The sequence below is a fragment of the Eubalaena glacialis genome, chromosome 6 (assembly GCF_028564815.1).
Source record: "Eubalaena glacialis isolate mEubGla1 chromosome 6, mEubGla1.1.hap2.+ XY, whole genome shotgun sequence".
Classification (NCBI taxonomy): domain Eukaryota; kingdom Metazoa; phylum Chordata; class Mammalia; order Artiodactyla; family Balaenidae; genus Eubalaena; species Eubalaena glacialis.
In genome coordinates, this window is record NC_083721.1 from 68,853,994 (window position 1) to 68,872,241 (window position 18,248).

General features: G+C 47.4%; 1 protein-coding gene across 4 annotated transcripts in view; it reads right to left on the reverse strand.

The window, feature by feature from the left end:
- ILDR1 (immunoglobulin like domain containing receptor 1) overlaps nucleotides 1-18,248 on the reverse strand; it is a 40,204-nt gene that overhangs the window by 12,023 nt on the left and 9,933 nt on the right. The window contains exons 2-7 of one of the 4 annotated variants that reach the window (XM_061194244.1): nucleotides 14,982-15,152; nucleotides 13,438-13,587; nucleotides 9,680-9,799; nucleotides 9,251-9,397; nucleotides 3,123-3,254; nucleotides 2,116-2,904 (exon numbers count right to left, since the gene is read on the reverse strand). In XM_061194244.1, the coding sequence (XP_061050227.1) occupies nucleotides 2,116-2,904; nucleotides 3,123-3,254; nucleotides 9,251-9,397; nucleotides 9,680-9,799; nucleotides 13,438-13,587; nucleotides 14,982-15,152 (1,509 nt within the window). Of the gene's footprint in view, nucleotides 1-1,351; nucleotides 2,905-3,122; nucleotides 3,255-9,250; nucleotides 9,398-9,679; nucleotides 9,800-13,437; nucleotides 13,588-14,981; nucleotides 15,153-18,248 lie in introns of those variants that run through there. The other 3 variants (XM_061194243.1, XM_061194242.1, XM_061194245.1) reach the window with 3 other exon arrangements.

Here is an 18,248-nt window from a genome sequence, read left to right on the forward strand (position 1 = left end):
GTGCCCTTCAAACAAATCAACCTTCCAAATCAAGCTTTGGTCTTGGGCCTCTGGTCACTCAGAGTATGAGTGGACAGTTGAATGTGATAAAGTAAAGTGATAACTATTTTGGAGATAAGCTCAGAGAAATCCAAAACAATGAAGGCCTTTACAATTATCTTGAGCGACTTTGCCTCTCACAAGCAACTTCACAATCGAAAATTTGGTTTGCTTGTGATAGAATTATTGGTGTGTACATCTTGATGATAAGGAAGAAATAAAGTCACAAGAAAACAGCATTGCCCCACACAATTATCTTCTAATTAGGCAGCATGAGTTATTGAAAAGGGCATAGTCTTGAGTCAGAGGGCTTTGTTCAAATTCTGGCTTCACTCCCTATTGGCTGTGTGACCTTGAGCATGTTACTTAACCTCACGGAGCCTCACAGGGCTATCGCAAGGATTAAATGAAATAAGGCTTGGAAAGGGCTTATTCTGGTATCCAAAACATAACTGGTGCTCCTTTTACCTTTCTCTCACTTGCAAGAAACCATATAATTTAGAAGAAAATAAAGAAAAAGTTTAACTTAAAAGAAAATAGGGTTTGAATTTGAAGCCGAAAGCTGACTTTTAAATTACATTTTTCTGTTAAAATGAAGATAAGAGACTGTCTAGTAATCATATGACCAAAGTAACAGTGGTTGTCCTGGCTCTGATTGATTCTGTATTTTCTTTCAGGGTGTAATTTTCTTACTGGCAACATGGAAGAAAGAGTTGTATCCACCGTAAAATGAACATAATAGTACAAACCTCACAGGGTGTTGAAAGGATTAAATGAGATGTTGCCTAAATGTCCATAGCTCAGTACCACTTAGTAAGGATACTACTAAGTTTCATTATTACTGGTCTTTGCCTCTCTCGTGGGACATCTGTGAGAATATAATTGCCATTGATTATTTCAGAAATGCCTGCAGGCTTTTGCTACCTTCCTCACAAATCACTCTTTCACCAAGGTTCTTCCCTAGAAAGACCAGCACTGGGGCTCTCATAAGGTGCCTGTTTCTTTGTACACACTATGCAGATGATTGGTTTTAAAGCAAGTTCACAGCAGAACTTGCATTTCCAAATGAGAGTTGTATCCTTCAAAGTGCGTGAGAGATTAAAATTCTTATTCCTCTAATATCCCTCTACTCTGGGAACTTCCCTCACAACCTACTACATATCCCTTTATCTCAACAGAAGCAAAACAGAAAAAGGATTTTAGTCGAATAGAGAAATAGATTTTTGTGGGTAGCCTGTAGGTCGGTTCTGAGGCAGTTCATGAATATTTCTGAGCAACAGCATAACTTTGCAAAGTGACAACATAGAAGGAATACTATCATTAGGGTATATTAATTATAAGATGATATTTTAAAGTCACATCTTAAAGGGGAAAAACAGGTCTATATTCAGAGGCGTAAAAAGCCTGCATCCCTCTTTGTGCCCCTTTCCATTGGCACCTTGCCTGTTCACAGAGTCCTAAAGTTTTGACCCATATTTGGGATATCAGGGTTTTTGGGGGGTTTTGTTTTGTTTTGTTTTTGTTTCCCCAAATCACTTTAACGATACTTTCCGGAGGGGTCGGGGGTGGGTCTCAGGCCCTTGCACACTGACTTGCAGCACCCAGAAGTGGCACAAATGTCCTGTCAGGCCCACGGTTCTAATTTGGGGTATGGAAATTGTTGCTAAGTAAAGCAAGGCAGCTATGACAGGAAGTAAAGCCTCAGCCGGTGGAAGCCTGTGCTGGAGTTCTAGCTCCACTACTCACAAGGCGCTTAATTATTTGGAGCTTCGTCTCCTCACCCGTGAAATGGGGGGACCCGGCCCGACTGGCCTCAGGGGACTGTGAAGCATCGCGCCCGGAGTCCCTCCCCTGCTCTTGGCACTCACGGGTCCCTTCCAGCTCTGCAAGACGGGTCTCACCACGCCCAGAGGGCCAGCGGGGCAAAACAGAGATGAGGGACCCTCCGCGGCGGCAGGGGACGTGGCCTGTGTCAGCCTGGCTGAAGGGTCCTTTCTGCCCACGCCCGACCCTCAGCAGGAAGCCCCAGGCTCACCGAGCGCCTCTGCACACTCCCTTTTTTCCTGCCATTCTTGCCTGGGGTGACATCCAGCGAGCGGTAGCTGGGTGGCTTCTCCTCAGGCCAGTTCGGGGAGCGCGAGCGGCGGCGGCGGCCGCGGGGCCCCCAGTTCCGGGGCTGCCTCTCCTTCTCCTCCTCCTCTTCGGAGCTCCAGGAACTGAGGCCGGAGGGCAGCGGAGGGGAGTAGCTGCGGTGCCGGCGCCTCTGGTGTCCCTGGGCTCTGCCCCGGGGGCTGGGCCCGCGGGGTCTCTCTGGGAAGCGGCTCCGGAGAGGGGGGCGGTTGGGCGGCCAGCGGGCCTCGCTGGACGAGGGGCCGTCGCTGAGGCTGTCCCTGTCTGACCAGGGCGTGGGTGACCCGCGCTGCCTGGAGCCGCGGTGCCTTCCGCTCCGCAGTCGGCCCAGCTCCCTTTGCTCCAACGCCCAGCGCTGAGGCTCCCGGTCCCGGTGCTCCTGCTGGAAATCAGAGTAGCGGTGTTGCCTTCTCCCCTCCCTCAGATCCCAGGGTCCGGGGGGAGGGGGGGGGAGCCACTGCTGGCGGGAGGAGTTGCTGGTCCTCCGCAAAGACGGCAGGTCTCTGACCAGCGGGGGCAGGTGGATGATTCTGCGTTCCACGACCTCAGAGCCCAGGGAGGACAGCATGCTGCGGGGATGGCCAGATCTGCCTTGGAGGTCAGCCGGCAGAGGCTGGGCTGGGTTGAGGTTCCGCAGCTCTTTCTCCAAATACTCTAGGACACCGTTGGTGATGGGAGGGTGAGCGGTGCTCTGGGTCACTGGCATCTCTGGGAGGCTGGATCGCAGGGACAAATCTGAGTGAAAATAAGGAAAAGAACATGCAGAACTGCTGGTCCAAAACACGCTCCTCAGAATCAGGGCACCAAAGTGCCACCTTATTAGCTTGCATCTACCCCCTCCCATCCTCAGTCGTAAAGATGCCCACCATATTGGTCATGAAGGCCCCAATGCAGCCCATGCTCCTACCCTTGCCCTTTACCCTCTCCCACCCCAAATCTCTGGCAAGGTTTACCTCGCTGCAGCAGTGGATTCATTGGATAAGATGAAAACTGGGAGCTCCTGTCCGCCCCCCAGTACAGGGGTTTTTCGATCATCTGAGGGCCTAGGGCCTGAGCCTGCTTCATGTAGCGGTGGTGGGCCAGGGCTGCAGGGGGAAAAGGAGAAATGCAGACCCTCAGCCAGGGCAAGGCCCACACCTTCCACTTCACTTCTCTCCACCTAACAGCCTTGCCAAGAGGCCACTTTCTCTCTTCGAAGTTTATTGTGACCTCTCTGGCATGGGAGTAAGAGTTAAGGGAAGTAGTGAATCAACTATTCCTTTGGCAAGGAGCTGGGAATAAATTCCCTAGCCAACACTGCAACTCCTGCACACTAGGAAATATATCTTAAAACTTGACTTCCTAGTCTTGAAAACATTTCATTGTTCTGCTCATTTCCAAGGTCACCTAAAATGTATAGGTAGATACATAGGTATTAGCAGGCAATGAAGTTTCAGGCCATAGGCCAAATACAGAAGGTACAGATGCAAAGGGCTTAGAGGAGGCGTTAGTCAGGGGCTGCTTGGGAGGACTGCCTGCTCAGAGTGGAAAAAGAGAAGGACGCAGATGCTGAGGTCAATGGGCAGAATTACTGGTAAAGGGAGAGGGACTGAAGAACGTTTCTAGCTGGTAATGCCAGCCCTGGGTGGGAGAAAACCAGGGGGAAGAAGGCAGAGAATGCAAAAAAGTTGAAGTGGATCCTTTCTACTCTTCTCCTCACTTTATTAAGTATTGGGGTTTTCCCTAAGTAGGGGGAATCTCTAATGGGTGGGGTGGAGGCAGAGAAGGGAGAAGGGAAATACCATTTCCTTTCAGGGCAAAGAAAATAATAGAAAAAAGCAGCACAAGGGATCCATAGAAATGTTTCTCCAGTCCCTTAGGTGCAGCTGGTCTGAAGCACACAACCCACAGCAAGTACAAATTAAAAACAAACGCATCTAGTTGTTTTTGTTCATGAATTTCTATTTTGAGGTAATTGTGACCAAGGGCACATGTCTCCCAAGCTCCCTGTCTATCCATGCATGTAGGAAATGTACTTGTGTGCTTAAGTGCAGGAAGTGCCTGCCAGCCTGGCACTCTCACCTCCTCCTGGGTTCCCCAAGCCCTGTGGCCACCCCTAAAGCAGCAGGGCTCTGCCAGAGGCTTCCTCTTACCACAGTAGGAAGAGGTAGAAGACAGGCATTCTGGACCCAGCTGCATAGGTTGGGGGATTTGCTGAGGCCAGCAGCTAAAGGGCCATCTGGAAGGCTACCCAATGGCTCTAGTATGAAACCAACTTCCAGCACAATAGGAAGTGGTTTCAGCCAAGCCCCCAAAAATGTTTGGAGCCCCAGCCCTGATGGTGAGTCACAGCCCAGCATGGAGGAAATCAGATGCAAACTTAGAGCAGCTCACCCAGCTGCCACATCTTCATGCCAAAGGACAGCACTTCAGACCCTCTGAAGATAGGTTCACCTGCTCAGCACTTTCCTCTCCCTCTTGCTAACAGGTGCCTCCCCCAGCTCCCTATACATGGCATCTTCAGCACACACAATGCCCTCCTTAATATGCGCCAGTCACTTTACATGAGCTAACTAATCCTCAGAGAAATCTCTTAATATGAGAATCAGATGAGGAAGTTAGGCTTACAGAGGTTACCTTCCCAGCCCAACGTCCCACAGCTGGTGACTGGCAGAGGCAGCATGTGACCCGGTGTCTGTCTGCCACTCAAGCCTGTACTCTTTCTGCCAAACCACAGAGTCCCCAGACTCCTTTATTTATGTGATAAAGCAAAAAAAAAAACAACCTAAAAACAAAAAACCCCTTCCTTAGTGGTAGTGCCTCACTTTATTTCTCTCCACTCAGCACCACACCATTCAAAACCCACTTCAGACTAATCTCTGCTTCCAAGGCCTGGGGACATCTGATTCCATTGGGAACAACCCTACCCACCCCCTGCCCCTCTGACTGAATCTTGGTTTCCTCCAGATGGTACCATTCCCCCTTTGGGCCACTTCCTTCTTCAACTCCTCCAATTCAATAGGAGGGAAAAGGAGAGTTGGGCTTAACTCCTTGCTCCCCAAATGACTTTTTAATTAATGGGACCCCCTGCAGAGATGACTCCCTAGAGACCCTTCCAGATCCTCCACACGCTTTCCTGTCAAATTTTTACATATTCCCAAGATTAACCCACCTGCTCCCTTCTCAGCTGCCACAAACTTTTTCCCAGGGTCCCTCCTTTCCCTGATTGACTGGAACTGATGAGCTGGGAGTGGAAAAACACAGCCTCTGAGTTTCTCCCTTGCCCTCCTGTCCCTGGAAACAGCTCCATGGGGAAGTCTAGACTATCAGGGGTTTCTATTGCTCACCTAATGGGGGAATCAGGCAATAAAATAAGAAACATGGAGAAATTAACGAAGCTTCAAGACTCCTAATAAGTTATCTCTGAACCTCAGTGGTGTAAAGTCTGCCTTGGTAACCTTAGCAAGCTAGTTAAATATACAGACTCCTGCTCCCAGACTGACCTTCAGTCTAATACAAGGTAAGAAAATCCATGTTTTCAACAAGCTCTCTGACTTTAATGCAGGGAGTCAAACTGGAGTTGACTATTGTGGATTCTCAACAACATTCTGAGAATTATGGTCCTCAGGGATAGGTTTCCTTAAACACAGGCTTTGAGGGTCACGTGGACTTCAACTTGAATCCCAGCATGTATTAGCTGTGTAATTTTGAGTGAGTTTCCAGAGTGTCTGAGCCCAATCTCCTCATCTCTGAGCTGGGGATAATAATACCTACTTCACAAAGTTGTTGAAGTTAAATGAGGTAATGCACATGAAATGCCTAATACATGACAGACAGTCAATAGCTCATGGCTCTCACTGTTACAATAAATTGTTAAAATAAGTCGCTTCTTTCACCTTAGATCTCATAGAAGACAAAAAGCACACATTTGGAGACTAAACCACCAAAAGCATATTCATCCTCATTTCTGAGGAAAATCCAGGGCATGTTCTTTAAGATGACCCTTTTGTGGCGGAAATAACACTCAACACCTCCCCTCCTGCAGAGACTTGCAGCCAGCATCCTCTGTGTGCATCACCCGTGGTGCCTCTGAGGACCTTCAACTTCTTACTATTCCTTACCACCCCCTCTCTGCTCTTACAGTGTGTTCTTCGCCCTCTCTGACCCATGGTCACACATTCCTTTTTTTTATACATATACTGGCAGTATACACAGTATACCAACTTGACTGGCAGTCCTTTCACTGACATCCTCAGGAGCATCCTAGAATCTCATGCCCCTTGAACTCTTGCCATTTCAGCTTTAGGGAACCAACAGTCAATGCTTCCTGGGCCCACACTGGCTGCACATCAGGCAACCGACCTCATATAGCCCTTCTCCCAATGTGCGTAGATCTCCTTGACTGATCTAGCGACCCTGCTGCCCTCCTCCAGAGCAGCAGTTTAAACTTCTCATGTCTTCCCCTCCCAATGAACTTTCAGCTAATGACATGTCTTTGATGAGGAAGAGGAACCAGCCCTGGACATGGAATCAAGAGACCTAGGTCTAGTCCAGGGCTCATCACTAACAAGCTGTGTGTAATGGTGGAAAAGTCTCTCTAGGCCTCACTTCCCTCAGCTGAGGGGATGGGGAGGTGGGTGGCATAGATCAGAGATTCTCCGTGCGGCCTATAGCCCACTGCAGGGTGCGCCTAGGGGTTCTGTGGGGAGGAGGGTCAACAAGCAATCTAGGGATGGAAGTTGTCTCTCCAGTTCCCACGGAAAAAAAATAAGGTTCAGTGTCAATAACTTTCATCTTTAAGTTCTACTGTGGGTTGTTTACTAGTACTAGGTGAATTACCAAGGATTACTAAACTTTGGTGTCATTTTCATTTTTCTCCTCTCTGGTCCTCTATTAACTTTCACTGGAAAGTAGGAGCAGGTTGGAGAGGTGGGCTGTGGTCTCAGAAGCTCAAGAATCACTGGCATCGTTCTCGAAGCTGCCTTTTGCATCTAGAATTTTGATGTGCTGAAATCGAGACAGGCTGGCGTGAGCTCGCCCCCTCAGCTCCTTCCCTTACACTTTAATCATCTTCCAGGTGTTAACAACTTCCCCTCTCTCTTCAGAGGGCAGGTTTCCTTTTCCTTTTCTCTCTAAAGGTGATCCTTTCACTGTAAGCCTGATGTCTCTCCCACTGGCTCCATCCCTTCTCAGTCATCGCCTCACTTCACAATGCTTCCCTTCACTCTCTTTCTATTGGCCTTGGTTCTCTGTCTACAAATACGCTTAGGGTTACCTTATTCTAAAAAAATCAACGATCACATACACCCTCTTCCCCACCCAAGAGCTTTCCTTGACAACTCCTGCCCCCTCCATGTAATCTCCTCTTATCACCGAATTTCTCAGGACAGACTCCCCAGGTGACTCACTTTGAAAGTGATCTCATCTGCTCAAGTTCAGGGATCTTTATTTGTGGCCCACAATTCTTTATTTTACCAGTTCTTCTAAATGACCTCTAACCACTTAGGAGAAAACACTTTCTCCCAGAACCTGTTTATCAGCTTACTGACAGTGGATACATTTATCGCTTGGGCTGACTGGGTCCCTAGCCCTGACTGTTTTGAGTACCCCACAGACCTAGGGATTCCAAGAAAGTATCTTGGGAGAGTTTCTCTCCTCTCAGTCTGCATATTACTGCTCCAGTGGCAGTGACTTCTACGTGGCATGTCTCCCAGAGGCCTCTGAAAGGTAGGGAGCGCCATGGCCCTATATTGAGTTCTCTGCTATTTTTCTTCTCTTGAAGGAGTTCATTGGTATCTCAGCCAATCCCATAGTGATCTACACAGATAGGTCGTGGCAGCCTCTCTCGTGGGAAATTCAGGCGCTCATAAATCAGATGAGCACGAATGCAACGCTGCACTACTTCTGCTACTTACCACCTGTGTGACTCCTCTGACCTTCAGTCTCCTCATTGTTAAATAAGGATGATACCTGCCTTCTAGGGTTGTGAGGATTCAAAAGGGAAATATATGCAAAGGGCCCACACACACCAGACATCCAATAAAAGTTAGTTCTCTTTTCCTGTAAGACAGCGACCTCAGAACATAGGCCTGAAACTAGACTCAGACCATTGACCTTCTTGACCTTGTAGATTAGGTTTTGTTTCTGTCTTAAGAGCCAATTTCTTATTTTTTTCTTTTAAAAGTTTTCCTTTCAAATGGACCAAAATGATAAGAGTGGTTATATCTGGGTGCTTAGATTAGTCCTTTCATTTTCCTACATTTCAAATTTTCTACAATGTAATACTTTACTTATATCATCAGGAAAAGGAAATCTTACTTTTGAAAACACAAAAACTCCTTCCATTTAAAGCTGTTGATTCCATCTCTTAAGTAAGGAAAGATCTTTGTAGAATAATTCTTTTTCTTTTGCCTTCACCAAATTTTTTATGGCATATCACAATTCTGTTTTAAAAGGTCAAACTTAAGCCCAAAGAAAGATCACATTAGAGCAAGATCTTCTTCTGCCCCCTCTTTCCTTTGTCTAAAAATGAGGCTCTCAAAGTGTGGCCCCCAGACTGGCAGCATTGCATCACCTGTGAACTTTTGAGAAATATAAATTCTCAGGGCCACCCAAGACCGATTAAATCAGAAACTCTGGAGGTGGAGGCTTCCAGGAGATTCTTAAGTTTGAGAACCCCTGCTCCAACACCTCTCTCTTCTCATCTGTTCTTTTCAAGTCATCTTTGAGAAGTGGCCTTCTCTCTCACGGCTCCATGCAAATCACTCCCTCCAGCCACCTCGTGTCCAAGCAAGGTCAGTGCTGGGAGCAAATACTGCAGCACAGGCACATCAGGGCCGCTGATATGTAGGCAGAGACATCTGAACGAGGCCTTAGGCAGGCTAGGAGGTGAACAGGCAGAAGTCCTCCCACTTTGCTCCATAGCTTCCCTGAGCATAATTTCCTGGGCTGAGGCCAAAGACCTCTGAGCCTCTGACGGGAGAAGGGCATGGAGGAGAACCTGGAAGAACCCAAGGTTTTGACCTGGGCATATGAAATTGATCTGTCTGGGGCACTAGGCTCCTGCACCACCCCACCGCACTGCTCGTCCGTCCCCTCTCACCTTCCTCGGGGCAGCAGCAGCGGGTGGGACAGCAGGGGCAGCGGAGGTAGCAGCAGCAGTACTGAGGACAGCACTGGCACCAGCACACTCCAATCAGCAGGAGCAGGAGGAGCGCTCCCAGGATGATGAAGATCACTGTCAGCCAGTCTGCAGGAGAGAAGCGGAGCAGGGACTGAACTAAACATGCAGGTGCGTGCTTCAGGTTGTAACATTGTAGAGGTCTGATCAACACAGCTCTTGACCTATAGGTTAAGGCTGAGCAATATACAGGCAAAAAAAAAAAAAAAAGTTTATCTTTGGTAAGGGAACTTCAGAGGCTGGCTACTGACAACAATAACCTAGGCTTGCTTGTTTCTGTTTTTCTTTTTTTTTCTGTATGTAAAAGTGTCACAGTGGGGTGGCCGAACAGAAAGCTCCAGGAGCACTTACGCAGGACAATGAGCTTCACTTCCTTATCTGGGTCCCCTGACGTGTCCCCTGGAGCCTCAATGGTGCAGTAATACACTCCATGGTCCCACCACATCACTTCATTAATCACAAGATCTGCTCCTGCAACAGGGGAGGCGAAGGTGCCAGTGGTTAAAGGAGAGGGATCTGATCTATGGTAGCTTCAAGTCCCCAGCATTGTACTTCCACATCCCAAGAGGGCCTCTCATAGTTCAGAGAAAGGCCTCAATTCCTTCCTTTGAGACTCTCTTCTTTCTCCAAACAATATAAAGGTGGCAGAACTTACCATTCATTGAGCCCTACTAGGTACCTTGAAAGGATTTTGGATACATCACCTCATTTACTTCCCAAAACAACTCTTAAGTGGGTGAGGTAGAGATTACCGGCTATCTCCCAATGTCTATTCTCCCCTTCTCTCACGATCATAGAAGTTTTGGTCATGTACATGGCCATCCAGAATAAAATCACTATTTCCCACCCTCATTGACAGATGGACACAGACATGTGACTCAGTTCTGGTGGACACAATATAAGCAGAAGTGTCACATGATGGCTCCCAGGAACTTTTTTTTTTTTTTAATAAATTTATTTATTTATTTATTTTTGGGTGTGTTGGGTCTTCGTTTCTGTGCGAGGGCTTTCTCCAGTTCCGGCGAGCCGGGGCCACTCTTCATTGCAGTGCGCGGGCCTCTCACTGTCGCCGCCTCTCCCATTGCGGAGCACAGGCTCCAGACACGCAGGCTCAGTAGTCGTGGCTCACGGGCCTAGCCGCTCTGCGGCATGTGGGATCTTCCCAGACCAGGGCTCGAACCCATGTCCCCTGCATTGGCAGGCAGATTCTTAACCACTGCGCCACCAGGGAAGCCCCCAGGAACTTTTTTAAAAACAGTTTAGGAACTTCTTTGCCCCTTTCTTCTTCAACTCTGTTATCTGGAAAGCAAATGTGATGGCTGCCATCTTGGACCATGAGGAAGGAGATGACATTCTTGGTGAGCTGGAAGGAACTTGGGTCCCTGAGGACATAATGGAACAGACCCACCACACTAGTTCTGGTCTGTCTACCTCCAAATTTATACATGAGAGGAAATAAACTTCTTTATTGTTTAAGTCACTAATATTTTGGGCTTTTGCTTACTTGCAATCAAACTTAATCCTGATACAGTGGGTAGGATTATTAGCTGCATTTCAGATGAGGAAACTAAGACTAGAGGAAGCTAGAACAGAGAGAGGTAACAGAGGTAGGTTCAAACTCATGTCTCTGCCCCAAAGCTGGTGCCCTTAACCACCAAGCTCTACTGTCCTCTCCTAACTGGGTGGAAAACTCCACAGCCTGGATTCCTCACAAGCTGGAAACACATACTTCTGAATCTTGAAAGGACAGGTGAGATGAACTTGAATAAGAAGTAAGGATGAAATGCCAATATTTTAAGAGTAAATGTTACTCAAGAAAAGAATTTCAGTTTTCATGAGCACCAAGCATCTACCCCATTAAGATAGGTGAATGTTATGTTCACATTTAGTAAATGCAACAAATGTTCACTAAAGACCTTTTGTGGGTCCAGCACTATATCAGACTCTGTGGAAGGTCAAACAAGACCTATCTCTGTCCTCAAAGGGCTTAAAGTCCAGTCAAAGGCATCAGGGCAGCTCCCACGTCCCTGCAACTTCAGCCACAGTAAGTACCAGAGGACATCTTCAAATTCTTAAAGACCTTAGTTATAGACTTGCTCCTGCTCAGTTGGCAGTCGTAGCTGCAATTCTTTATTATCTCTTTGTCAAGAAATATTTACTGAGGAAATGAAACAAACATGCAAGGTCACGCACCACTGGAGCTAACTTTGACTTCTGTTTCCTTCTCTTTCTACGTCAATCCCTACGGTTTTTTCCTACCCCATGATTTTCCAAACCCGCTGCCTTTCCCAGAAACAAGCTTGCCCCAGACTTGGAAGAATGGTGAAAGTGCTTAGGAGGAAATTCCCCCTCCAAGGTTAATGTGTATTATAAATCCGCCCCAACTTTATTAGAGACATAAGGATTATTTCAGGGATGTCAGAGTAATGAGGACATTCAGATATGTTAATATTTTAAATGATCCAAGAACTGATTTGACAGGGTCTTCTCAAATGATGCAAACACAGGCATACAAGTATCGGAAAACAAGGGCTCCAAGAAGTCACAACAAGCCTGGGGTTAAAAATTAAAACCAAGGGGAAATACCGCTTTCCCATGGGAGTAAGAAGGAGGCAGAGTTTGACCCAAACGTGGTTGGGAGGGGAAGTAGTAGACAGTGCTGCTCAAAATTAGAAAAAAAGACAGAAAATCAGGGACTGTCCCCTATGGGCACTTTCATCCTTCAAAAACCGTAAAGGAGACTTTAAACTTTGGGGTCAGATCGGAGCTAATTCTGTGGGCTCTGGAGAAAGCAGAGTCACCCTGAACCTCTGAGGATGCACCTAGAAACAGGAAAAGGACAGATGTTCCCTAAGGCTGAGCATTCAAGGGTTGACTTGGGAAGGTCCGAGGTTGCATGTAAATGGATCAGACTTATGTATTATAGCCAAAGTATTATATACAAAGGTGGAAGCAATTTTTAAACTGGCTTGATCTACCTCAACAGTCATAGAATATTCACTGATTTCCTCACATTGTTGCTATGAGTACCCTGAGTGGCCTTCTAGGTGTATTTTCCCACTTTTTTTTTTTTCACTTTTAACCAGCCAATATTTATTTAACACTGCACATAAAACGCATTGAAATACGCTCTGAATTCTGTGCCAATAATCCATTGCAGCAGTCCTGGATTACAAGACAGGAATGTGGGGCGCTGACCCATCCATTCAAAAGTGTGTTGAGTGATCATAATTGAAGTTTACTGCACACTTAATGTTTGCTAAGTGCTTTATACGTATTATCTCACTTAAGCCTGACAACTCTCCATGAGATACGTGCTACGGCAAGTCCCATCTTACAGAAATTGAGGCTAAAAAAAATGGAAGGGACTTGCCCAAGTTCACACACCCTGTAAGTGCAGAATGGGGACCTACACCTGAGTCTGACTCCAGAGCCGGGGCTGACCACTGCTCCCTGTACTCCCACAAAGAATGCATATGCTTCAGACATAGCTCTCAGATATCACATTTGACACTCACTTCGGTGTGGGGAGACAGAGGCCATTATGCCCATCTTTCAGATGTGGCAACAGAGGCCAGAGAAAAGAATGGATCTGCTGCTGGTCACTAAGCAAGGGAGTGGAAGCATGGGGGCACCCACCCTGTCTTTTGATTCTAAGCACAATACTCTTTCCTCTACCAATGGAGGGCGAGGGTCTATGGTGGCCATCTACTTGGAAACCCCTATTTCCTTAGATTTGGGCAACAGAAGTAGCCAGAGGAGAACTCAGGGGCCTGGGGTTCGAGCAGGCCCTGAGAGCAATTTGTGGAAGGAATCAAGGGAGCCTGAGCCACACGTTAGACCTGCATCTTGGAAAAGCAAAGGAAATCACCCACTCCCTGACCTTTAGCCAAAGCTGTAGGATGTCTTCTTGCCTGAGACCAACTTCCAGGGTAATGACTTCAGATGGTATAGCACATTCTGTGTATTTCGCACTTTCCTCAAAAAATGAAAGTGACAAAGTAGACCATCAGGCAGCAGAAAAAAAGGGAAATCCCCACAATGACTCAGACCTCTGGGCCTGGTCTACACACCTCTCCACCCCCAGTTCCTGCTGCCTCCACACTCACGGTTCTGGATGGTGATCTTGCGCTGCCGGTAATCCACCCCCAGCACGGGCTCGTTCTGCCCCCGCCTCTGGGCCACGATGCGAACCTCCCGCTGGCTGTCATTGCAGTCATTGGATGGGTCCTGGCCCAGGGATAAAGCCGCCTGGTATGCTGGGGAAAGAGTACACACCTAAGTCACACAGCAGTGGGGAATTCCCATGAAGAAAGGTGCCCTTAGTGCTTTCTGGAGCAATGAATGTTCTCAATTTTTCCTGAGCCTATGCATCCCCTGGGAATCTTCTTAAACATGAAGATTCTGATTCTGGAGTGGGGATCTGAGATTCTGCATTTCTAATGAGCTCCCAGGTGACACCAACGACCCACACTTTGAGCAGCAAGACTCCAGACCCCTCTAATAGGCCATCATTTCCAAATCCTGACTGCATCCCCATCTCCCACCCCAGTTTCCCTTGCCTCATTTTCAAAGTCACCCCAGAATCTGCTCCCATGTGGTTCATCCACCTGCCCTTACAATAAAAGTTTTGAGAGCTGTTAAATCTGCTGATGATAAATGCCTACTAGCCGGTCCCTCCTACCTTCCCACTTAATGCAGGCATTTTAAGAGTAACCCCCAGGAAACAATGCCTCAATTTAGAGAGGGGTGTTTTGGGGACAATGTCAGGCTCCGCGGGTGGCTCAGACAGTTAGGTTTTGGAGTTCATATTGTAAGATATTAGGGCTAAAAAAGGTAAAGCTGATGTCTCCCCCTGCTCTTCCTCATCTCAGGAAGCTCAGTTCCTTCCTGTGAACAGGGTATCTACTTCTATTCTCCAAATTTCTAACGGTTAATTGTCCCAGGCTGGTGGTGGGGATCAGGGTTCCTTTGTTTCTTGAGAGGTGGGCAGCTAGGGAAGAGCTTTGGTTCCAGACAGCAGGACTGACATGAGTAGGGCAGCTGTTACTGAGAGGTAGGACTTGGCTAAGCATGGGGAGAGCTGCACAGCACTCAGGGATGTCCAGCAACGAACAGGCTGCCTGTGGCCAGGGAGCTCTCCAGCACCGAGAGTGTTTAGTCCACAGAGGACTGACCGTCCACCAGGAAGGCTGGCTCTAGAAGGGAGTGTGGCAGTGGGCGGGAGGCTCACAGGTGACCACTCCTCATGCGTCACGGGGGGCGGGTAGGAGTCTTGTCTGCATTCGGAGGAGGTGGGGGTGGTGAGAGGCAGACCTACATCCTCATCTTAGCGCGTGGGTGGGCAACCAGGAATGAACTAGGAGTCACGACTTGCTCTGCCTTTTACTTAATGTCTAAGCTGCCTTAATTTATTTTAGAACAAGGCGGGACATAAATTTTAAAATAAATAAATATTATGTGACCCTGAATAAGTTATTTCATCTATCTGGCCTCCGTTTGTTTATCTATAAAACGAGGGGACAGTATTAAGTGATCTTTCTGGCTTCTTCTCACTATAAGGATCTGTGATCCTAAATAATTCCTACACCCTAATGGCGGTACTTCACAGAAGGGCTCTGGGAGAGCAGGGGGTAGGGAGGAGGGCACTCACATGCAGAGTAGTAATCAAAGATGGGGTCCTTGCAGAAGGACTTGAAGCGCCAGGTCACCACCACATCCTGGAGCTGGGCAGAGGTGGTGTAGTCACATTTGAGAACGACGGAGGCAAACAGGGTGACGTAGCGCTCCGTGTGCTGGACTGTCACCAGCAAGGACACACACCCTGCGGCCAAGAGCGGGAGACAATGCTGAAGGCAGACCTTAGGTAGGTCTCTAAGGGGTGACCTACTTCTATTCATGGGGCAGTAAAAGCATTGCACGCAAGCAAACACACCGCCTGACTGGCTGGGAGCAGCTCACAAGCTGCCTGTGTTCTTACTTAGCCTGGGCAGGGTTGGGACGGAAACTGCACCGACACCCTGGAGGAGACGGAGGAGAAAAAGAGCAAAAACCATGACTCTCAAGTCACTCCCAGTCCACAGGGAGCGATAACACATCCAACAATGATAAAGAAGGCCATGTATGTACTGGAGTGACTCTGCTAATATATATATAATTTTTCATGTCTCTTCTCTTCTTAAAATGTTTTCCCATTTCCTTAAGGATAAAGTTCAACCTCTGTACCCTGGCCTAGGAGGCCAATCGTGTCCGCCTTCAGCCTTTCTCTGGGGCCTCATCTCCCTTCGTGCCCACCCCCACTCGGGGCTTCAGCCACTCCGGACTTGCCTCAGTCCTTCCCGCGCTAGGAGTGCTGTCTTCCCCAGGTCCTCCCACATGTACGTCTCTTGGCTGGAGCACTCTTCCACATCACCAGCTGCCACTCCACTCCCTTCCCCAGGCTAAGTACCATTTATTTCTTAGGACTTCAGCTGCACCCTTACCTCCTCAAGAAGCCTCCTCTGACTGCAAGTCTGGGAGAGGGGCCTTCCTCTGTTTTCCCAAAGTGCCTCATCCTACCCCCAGGCAGAGCATTTCACACTTCTGGGGATGGCCTGTCTACTGCAGGCTCTGAGAAGGCCGACTGGGTTTGCCTCTGACTCACTGTTCAAACACAAGAGCCTCATACTGTGCCTGTCACCTCCTTGGCACCCAACAAATGTTTGTTGAATAAATGATGGAATGGATGACCAGAGAAAATTGGCAGTTCAACTGGTCGACATAAGCATAAAGAAAATAAAACAAAAATGATCAGACTGTGACAAATTTTATCACGAAAGACTTGAAGGAACTAACAATTTTTCTTTTTACTTTTTAAAAACTTTCTCCCCTTACCCTCCAAATCTACAGATATATTGAAAGCTCCAAGTCTGTGTTGACGAGGAACCAGGTGGCACAGAAATGTCAGGTGGGACTTTGACATGGTCAGAAGTCCACACATAACCAGCATCTTCAAATGTTCCTATGTCAATATGGATTCTAGGCCAAGTTATAGGGGCCTTCTCATAGGAGGTTTAGTGTAGAGCAGTAGTATTCAAACTTGAGCATGCACCACCAGGAGGACTCGTGACAGCCCAGATCACTGTCAGCAGGAGTTTCTAATTCAGTAGGACTTGGGTGGGACCCAAGAACTTATATTTCTAACAAATTTCCAGGAGATGCTGATACTACTTTGATGGGTACCATACTTTGAGAACCACTGGTGTAGACTAGCTAAAGTAAACCCAGGCTTTGGACTCAGATACAGCTGGGTTCAAATCAAACTGTACTACTCACTTGGACATTGGACAAGTTATTTACTCTCTCTGAGCTTGTGTTTCCTCAGCTATGAATGGAGATTATAACAGTACTAACCTAATCAGGTCCTTGCAAGAATGCAATGAGATAACCCACTCCTGGCACTTGGCATGGTACCTGGCAAGGTGCTGGCATATATGCTGCCATGTTAGTGACACTGTATGAGTCTTTTTCCTTTTTTCCCTAATTATGAGGGCCAAGGAGAAAGGGGTTCAAGCTGGGAGTCCCTCCAATAGAGTTCTCAGGTAGAGCTACCTTCATTTTGACTGTTACTCCCATAAACAAAATAAATACAGTCACCCCCATTATAGAGCAACTGGGTGGGCCTGGCTCAATGGCCAGAGCCACATGGTTCTGGGTCCTGCCTCGCCTTCTGGACACAACCCTCATAAGACAGCCACCATGGTTTATGATGGCCACCAGCAGCCACTTTTCTCATGTCTACAGAGAGGTAGCAGAATGTTGCTTGGGACAGGCTCTGGTCCCCAGAAATGACCTGAGCCATCTCCAGGGCTGGGCTGTAATGAGGATGTGCCAGTGACAGCCATGCTAGAGAGAGGGTCTGCAGCAGTGTGGGGGAGACCTGTGGGTGGAAAGCATCACAGAAGGAAGAGATTTAAGCTAGACCCTAAAACCCAGGTAGGATTAAGATGATACGTGAAAAATAGGGAGAGGGCAGAGAGACTCACTGTGTCAGGATGGAAGAAAGGAGTGAGCAAAGGCCCTTATCAGGAAGGGGCAGTTCCTTGGAGAACCTGGAGGGAACCAACCCAGCTGGTGCCTCTGGCTTTATAGACAGAGGATAAATAAGGCGAGCTGGTGGTGGGGAGTAGGAAGTGGGGAGATGGGGTAGAGTGTAAATTGCACTCCAGAGTCTATTTCCAGTTAATGGATAATCACTGAAGGCTTTCCTGAAGAAGAGTAATAAGGTGAAAGTGATGTTTTTAGGAAGATGGATGACTTCCTTATTTAGTTGTGAATGGAAAAAGAACATCATTTTGAAAATAAGCCTTGAGGAGTTTGGGGGAAATAGCTGCTGTCTCTATTAGCTGTAGGATTCCTTGAAATCAGTCCAATCAGAATGGAAGAGCTAATGACTAGTATCTCAAGCCTAATGAGGATTATTTCATAATCTGATTTTTTATTTTTGCTTCTCCACCTTCACCACCTCTTTGTTTTTTTCCAGAACTGACCTGAAGTAGACCTTGGAGCTTTTACCCAACACAGCTTTAACTGAATACCAGAAGCAGCTACAGGTAAGATTTGACAATGAATAGGATGGCACTGTCAACACTAGCTTATTTTGTTCAGTAACATGCATGGATTGGAATAGAGAGAAAAACATTGATTTGTGGTGTAAACAAAATCTTAGGTTCACAAAGCACTTTCAAATATTTTCTTTTATTCCCTAAATATGAGCCCTGGGAGGAAACAAGTTGTGCCGGTGCATACACAGCAAATCTAGGATTGGATAAGGCAAGTGGCTTGTCTGTGGTCATTCATTTTCTAAGGGGGTTGGAGCCAAGATTCTGCCCCTGAGCAGTCTCTTGCCACTCTACCTGGCTATTCTTTAAATAAAGGAAGA